We start from the raw sequence: 7463 nt of genomic DNA on the forward strand, positions 1-7463 counted from the left end.
TACTACATCTACCACGCATCTGCCAACTCACTCAACCTGTCGAGGTCACCCTGCAACCTCCTAACATCCTCTTCACAGTTCACACTGCCACCCAGCTTTGTGTCATCCGCAAACTTGCTAGTGTTGCTCCTAATTCCCTCTTCCAAATCATTAATATATATGGTGAATAGTTGCAGCCCCAACACCGAGCCTTGCGGCACTCCACTCGCCACTGCCTGCCATTCTGAAAAGGACCCGTTCACTCCTACTCTTTGCCTCCGGTCTGCCAACCAATTTTCTATCCATGTCAACACCCTACCCCCAATACCATGTGCTCTAATTTTCTTCACCCGTCTCCAGTGCAGGACCTTATCAAAACTTTCTGAAAGTCTAGATACACTACATCCACTGGCACCCCTTCATCCATTTTACTTGTCACATCCTCAAAAAATTCCAGAAGAAAATTCAAGCATGATTTCTCTTTCATAAATCCATGTTGACTTGGACTAATCCTTTACTGCTATTCAAACGCCCCATTATTACCTCTTTAATAATTGACTCCAGCATCTTTCCCACCACCGAAGTTAGGCTAACTGGTCTGTAATTCCCTGTTTTCTCTCTCACTCCTTTCTTGAAAAGTGGGATAACATTAGGTATCCTCCAATCCACAGGAACTGATCCTGAATCTATTGAACATTGGAAAATGATCATCAATGCGTCCACTATTTCTAGAGCCACCTCCCTGAGGACCCTGGGATGCAGACCATCAGGCCCAGGGGATTTATCATCCTTCAGTCCCATTAGCCTACCCAATACTATTTCTCGCTTAATGAAAATTTCTTTCAGTTCCTCTACCCCCTTAGATCCTCTGTCCTCCAGTACATCTGGGAGATTGTTTGTGTCTTCCTTAGTGAAGACAGATCCGAAGTACCTATTCAACTCTTCTGCCATTTCCTTGTTCCCCATAGTAATTTCACCCGTGTCTGCCTTCAAGGGACCCACGTTAGACTTTGCTATGCATTTTCCCTTAATCTAAATAAGCTTTTACTGTCCTTCTTTATATTCCTGGCCAGCTTCCCTTCATACTTCATCTTTTCAGCCCATATTGCCCGTTTTGTTTCCTTCTGTTGTCCTATGAAAGTGTCCCAATTCTCTGGCTTCCGGCTACTCTTTGCTGTGTTATACATCTTTTCTTTTGGTTTTATTCTATCCCTAACTTCTCTTGTCAGCCACGGTTGCCTCCTACTCCCCGTAGAATCTTTCTTCCTTTTTGGAATGAAATGATCCTGCGTCTTCCGGATAATGCCCAGAAATTCCTGCCATTGCTGTTCCACCGTCTTTCCTGCTAGGATCCATTTCCAGTCTATTTTGGCCAGCTCCCCTCTCATGCATTCATAGTCCCCTTTGTTCAACTGCATCACTGACACTTCCGATTTAACCTTCTCCTTCTCAAATTGCAGATTAAAACTAATCATATTATGATAACTACCTCCAAGCGGTTCCTTTACCTCGAGTTCTCTTATCATATCTGGTTCATTGGACAACACTAAATCCAGAATTGCCATTTCTCTGGTCGGCTCCATTACAAGCTGCTCTAAGAATCCATCTCGGAGGCCTTCTACTAACTCTCTTTCTTGGGGTCCTGAACCACCCTGATTTTCCCAGTCTACCTGCATATTGAAATCTCCCATCACCACAGTGGCATTACCTTTGTTACATGCCAGTTTTCACTCCTGCTGCAACGTACACCCTACATCCGGGCTGCTATTTGGGGGTCTGTAGATAACACCAATTAGTGTCTTCTTGCCTTTACAATTCCTCAACTCAATCCACAGTGACTCTACCTCATCAGTCCCTATGTCTTCCCTCGCAAGGGACTGAATTCCATCCCTCACCAGCAGAGCTACCCACCCCCCCCCCACCCTCCTTTGCCCACCTGCCTGTCCTTTCTATAGAATGTATAACCCTGAATATCGAGTTCCCAGGCCCGATCCTCCTGCAGCCACGTCTCAGTAATCCACACAATATCATATCTACCAACCTCTAACTGAGCCTCATGCTTAGAATTATTTTTTATTTTGGGCTTCAGTGTTGGGCAACAGATGTTGGGTTCTTTACTATATGTGCATATTTAGGTCATCCTAATGAGCTCTCGCTGGAATTACTCCCAACGTAAATAAAGTGCTAAACCAGCAGACCATTGTTTGTGTGTGAGGAATATGTGGCTGTAAGTGCCTACTGTAAATTACATCAATTATTATAATCTACCCCTTCAGCAGTAACTGGATGCCTCCATCATTAACAACAGAACAACTTCACGCATTGGAATGATGTCTTCTACATCTTCCTTCTTCTTAAGCCCTTTGCTCCTCGGGAGCATAGGCCATTGACAAATGTCCTCCACCTCACTCGGTTGTTGGCAGTTCTTTCGAGATCTTCCCAGTTGAGCCCACTCTCAGACATTTCTGTCTGGACACCTCTTCTCCAGCTGTTCCTGGGGGGACCTATTTTCCTTTTTCCTTGGGGGTTCCATTTCAGGGCTTGCCGGGTGATGTTTGTGGCAGGTTTCCTGAGGGTGCATCCAATCCAACTCCATTTTCTCCTTCGAATTTGTAAGTCAATGCGCTCCTGGCTTGTTCTTTTCCACAGGTCCACATTGCTTACTTTGTCTCTCCACCAGATGTAAAGTATTCTCCAATGGCAGGTGTTAGTGAATGATTGCAGACTGCTTGTAGTGTGTTTTGTTGTTTTCCATGTTTCTGATCCATACAGCATCACCTGTTTCACATTTGAATTAAAGATGTGTATTTTGGTGTTGATTGAGTGTTGATGTGTTTTGAGCTCCAGATCTTCCTGAGCATGTTAAACATCACCCCAGCCTAAATGATGTGGACTTTCATCAATTGGTCAAGATGGCGCCGGTGTGTGTGGCTGCTCGTCTGTCGCTCTGTCTGTGTTTGGTGTTTTACCTTGGCACTATACAGTCAAAGTCTCTGCTGGTGTACGACCGTCAATCTCTCCAAGATCTACGACATAATGTCGGTGCGTTTGTCGGTGCGTTTGACTATCGCGAATATAATACCCTGCCACCGTTCTTATCCGGAATCTCGACTCACCTGGACTGGGCCTTGCCTCGAAGGAAGCGTCGCCGACGCCGTGGAAAGCGCAGCGGTCGACTGGTGAGTTTTAAACTGGGTGCGCCCGGGCGCGGCCGTCAGCAGCTCCCTTGTCAGCGACTTCTTCGTGGGCTTCGCCTTCGGGGTCTCCAGCCCGGTGCTTTTCAGCTGCCACCGGACCACCTCCTCCCAGAGGGTACAGAGCGCTGCCTGCCTGCTGCGGCCTGGAGAGCTGCCCGGACACGCCGCCTCGGAGGGGAGGGGGGCAGCCACCAGGTGAGCCCGCTCTTCCGGGGTCTCCAGCCTGGTGCTTCTCAGCTGCCACCGGACCATCTCCTCCCGGAAGATGTAGAGCGCTGCCCGCCTGCCACGGCCCGGAAAACTGGCCGGACACGCCGCCTCGGAGGGGACGGGGGCGGTCGCCGGGTGTGCCGGCTGCTTCAGGTTGCTCCTTTCTCCCCCCCTCCCCCCCTACCCTCTTATGATCGGAGGCTGCAGCGGGACCGGCTCCGCTCCCCCTGCTCTCCTCGGCCCCGCCATCGCGGGGTGAATATCCGGAACCTGCGGACACTGCCCCGGACTCCCCGATCTGCAGACCTAAAGAGTCCATCCCCTTCCCGGGTTGGCCTGGTGAACGCCAGATCGCTGGCAAACAAAACTTTTATCTTGAGGGATTTCTTCTGCTCCCGGGCCCTGGACTTCCTCTGTGTGACAGAGACTTGGATCGGTCCTGGTGAGTGCAGCGCTTTTACTGAACTTTTGCCGGCGGGCTGCTCTTACTTCAACTCGCCGCGGATGTCGGGCCGTGGTGGTGGAACTGCAGTCATTTATAAAAGCAATTTTAAATGCAAACAGTGCACTACATTATCAACGTTCTCCAGCTTTGAAGCTACTTTATTTGAGGTGGGTCGCTCCGACACGGTGCTTTGTGCTGTCATCTACCGACCCCCCAAATACCACAAGGACTTTGTGAATGACTTTTCTGAGTTTCTGGCTGGGATTATGCCCAACTATGACCGTGTCCTTATGGTTGGGGATTTTAATATACACGTGTGCTGTCCTGATAAGCCGTTGGTGAAGGACTTTTTAACTCTTATTGACTCTTTTAATTTTGTGCAGTGTGTGTCTGGTCCCACACACTAACATGGACATACATTGGACCTTGTTCTCTCTTATGGCTTGCCTGTGTTAAACTTGGAGGTCTGTGATAGTGTGTTTTCTGATCACATGCCTGTACTATTTGATGTTGGTTTTTCCAGTGCTGCAGTTAAACCTGTAGCGTCTGCTCGGCGCTGTCGGACCTTTAACCCTTCTGCTGCTGGCCAATTCTCTGCTGCTTTCGATCAGCTCTGTGCCCCCTCTGCGTCCACTTCCCTTGGTACGGAGGAGATTAGTTCTTGGTTCCACTCCTCCTGCAGAACTATACTTGACTCTGTGGCTCCGTTAAAAACTTTGCAGCCCAGAGCTAAACCCGAGCCCTGGTTCAGTGACGCAACTCGTACAGCTCGACGGGAGTGTCGCAGAGCTGAACGAAAGTGGAAGAAGGACAGGCTGCAGGTTTCATCGCAAATTCTAAAGGACAGCTGGCGAAATTACCAAAATATTGTTAAAGAGGCCAAAAGATATTACCTGTCTAATATAATAGTGTCTAAGCGTCACGACCCACGTGTGTTATTCAAAACCATTGATTCTGTTTTAAATGCCCCACAGCCTGTCTGCCTGGAAGCATCGTCCGAATTGTGCAATGACTTCCTGCACTTCTTTATCAATAAGGTTGTTTCTATAAGGGCTCTCATCTCAGCTCCTGCCTCTGACCCCTCTGATCCGGCCCCATGCCTGGTGGCAATCGATAAGTTTGTGCCTCTGACATTGTCGGGTCTAGAGGATGTGGTTAGCCATATTAAGCCGTCGGGTTCCCCTTGTGATGCTGTCCCTCCTCTTCTTTTTAAAGAGGTTTTCCCGAGTATAGGGCAGTCGGTTCTCGCCATCATAAACAGTAGCTTGTGTTCTGGGGTTGTCCCCGTAAATTTTAAACATGCTGTAGTGCAACCACTACTTAAGAAACCCGGCCTGGACCAAACTGTTCTGGCCAATTTTAGGCCGATCTCCAAGTTGCCATTTATCTCTAAAATCATGGAGAAAGTAGTTTCTGCTCAGCTGAAACTCTTCCTGGATGAGCACAATATTCGGGAGGTTTTCCAGTCTGGATTCAAAGCTATGCATAGCACAGAGTCGGCTCTGCTAAGGGTTTTTAACGACATCCTCCTGGCAAACGACTCCGGTAATTATGTGGTTCTTGTCTTGCTGGACCTATCTGCCGCCTTCGATACAGTGGACCATGGAATTTTAATTTCCCGATTACAGCGCCAAGTGGGCATTTGTGGCAGTGCCCTGGGATGGTTCAGGTCCTATCTGGCAGACAGAACCATGCGTGTAAGCCTTGCTGGCTTTGAATCCTCCTCCACTCCCTTGGCATATGGGGTTCCACAGGGCTCAATTTTAGGGCCCCTGCTCTTCTCTCTATACCTACTTCCTCTGGGCTCAATTTTACGAAGGCATGGCATCTCCTTTCACTTTTACGCAGATGATAGCCAGTTATATATGCCACAGGAAAGAAGACGACTATTCTCTAAAATCACTTCTGTCTTGTCTTGAGGACATTAAGTCCTGGATGGCCTTAAACTTTCTGGGACTTAATGAAAAAAAGACAGAGGTGATTTTGTTTGGCCCCAATGGCTGCCGTGAACCTCCCTTTGTTGACTTGGGTCCACTGGCATTGTCCGTAAAGCCAACAGTTTTAAACCTGGGTTTTAGGATGGACGGTGATTTTAAACTAGATAAACAAATAGGCGCGGTGGTTAAGTCCAGCTTCTTTCACCTAAGGAAGCTGGCAAAGGTGAAGCCCATCCTCGAGCGGCAGCATTTTGAAACAGTAATCCATGCCTTTATTACATCTAGGCTGGATTACTGTAACGCACTCTACTCTGGAGTCGCCCGAGCTTCATTGGCTCGTCTCCAGCTGGTTCAAAATGCTGCCGCTCGCCTTTTAACCGGAACTCGAAAGAGGGAGCACATTACGCCAATTTTGGCCTCCCTTCACTGGCTCCCAGTGCACTTTTGAGTTCATTTTAAAATTCTGTTATTTGTTTTCAAATCGTTGAATGGGCTCGCCCCGCCTTACCTCTCTGAGCTGCTCCACCTATATGCTCCTGCCCGGTGCCTCAGGTCAGCTGATCAGCTGCTCCTTGAGGTACCAAGGTCTAAGCAGAAGCTCAGAGGGGATAGAGCCTTTTCTGTTGCTGCTCCGGCACTTTGGAACACCTTGCCGTTGCACATCAGACAGGCCCCCTCACTGTCCATCTTCAAATCCTCCCTAAAAACTCATTTTTATTCTCTGGCTTTCGACACTGGCTGAGACATTGCTCCTGTTCTTAGTGCTTTTAATGTCTTTTAATTTTTACTGTTTTTTAGTCCTTCGTTTTACGGTTTTTAATGGTTTGTAATAACTTTTTGTCCATGAGTTCTCATGTACAGCACTTTGTGGCAACTGCGGTTGTTTAAAGTGCTTTATAAATAAAGTTATTATATTATTATTATTAATGCTGACCATAGGACGAATGGCATGACCATTGAATTCTCCAACTTCAGGTAACCACCCCCACCTTCTCATCCACCCAGCTTCACTCCACCCTTTCCACTTCCGTTCATCTTCCACCCCTCCTTACCATAGGCCTTCCATTTCCCATGCTGCCTAATCCCCCAACCCAACCCCTCCACCCCACCATCCCTCCCCCCACCCAGTTCCCTTCCACTCACCACTCCGTCCTCTGGTTCTTCATAACCCTTCCCACTTTCCTTCCTTATCATATTCCACCATTTGTAACCTTTGGCCTTCTCCACCTCCACCCTCTTTCCTCCCCCCACCGAAGTCATCTGCAGATCAATCCCACCTATCATCTATCCCCACCTCTGCCTCACCTCTTTCCACCAGCTATCTCCCCCCTCTGCTTCATCGGTCTGAACAAAGGTCCCGATCTGAAATGTAATCTGACCATTTCTCTCCACAGATGCTGCCTGACACTTTGAATTCCTCCAGCAGTTTGCATTGTCTTTCCGCTGACTGGTTAGCATGCATATAACCATATAACCATATAACAATTACAGCACGGAAACAGACCATCTCGGCCCTACAAGTCCGTGCCGAACAATTATTTTCCCCTAGTCCCAACTACCTGCACTCAGACCATAACCCTCCATTCCTTTCCCATCCATATACCTATCCAATTTATTTTTAAATGATAAAATCGAACCTGCCTCCACCACTTCCACTGGAAGCTCAGTCCACACAGTTACCACTCTCTGAGTAAA

The 7463-nt window shown here is 48.1% G+C and overlaps 1 protein-coding gene across 1 annotated transcript; it reads left to right on the plus strand.

Moving 5' to 3' along the window:
* Positions 1–2891: 2891 nt before the first annotated feature.
* On the plus strand, positions 2892–6471 carry LOC116973759 (the record flags this gene model as incomplete). The annotated part of the gene is given in 3 exon segments (XM_033022067.1): positions 2892–4124; positions 5025–5701; positions 5703–6471. Coding segments are annotated over 3 exon segments (2679 nt in total), but the record flags the coding sequence as incomplete, so codon positions are not given.
* Positions 6472–7463: the final 992 nt, after the last annotated feature.

This window comes from Amblyraja radiata, chromosome 5, assembly GCF_010909765.2.
Source record: "Amblyraja radiata isolate CabotCenter1 chromosome 5, sAmbRad1.1.pri, whole genome shotgun sequence".
Classification (NCBI taxonomy): Eukaryota; Metazoa; Chordata; class Chondrichthyes; order Rajiformes; family Rajidae; genus Amblyraja; species Amblyraja radiata.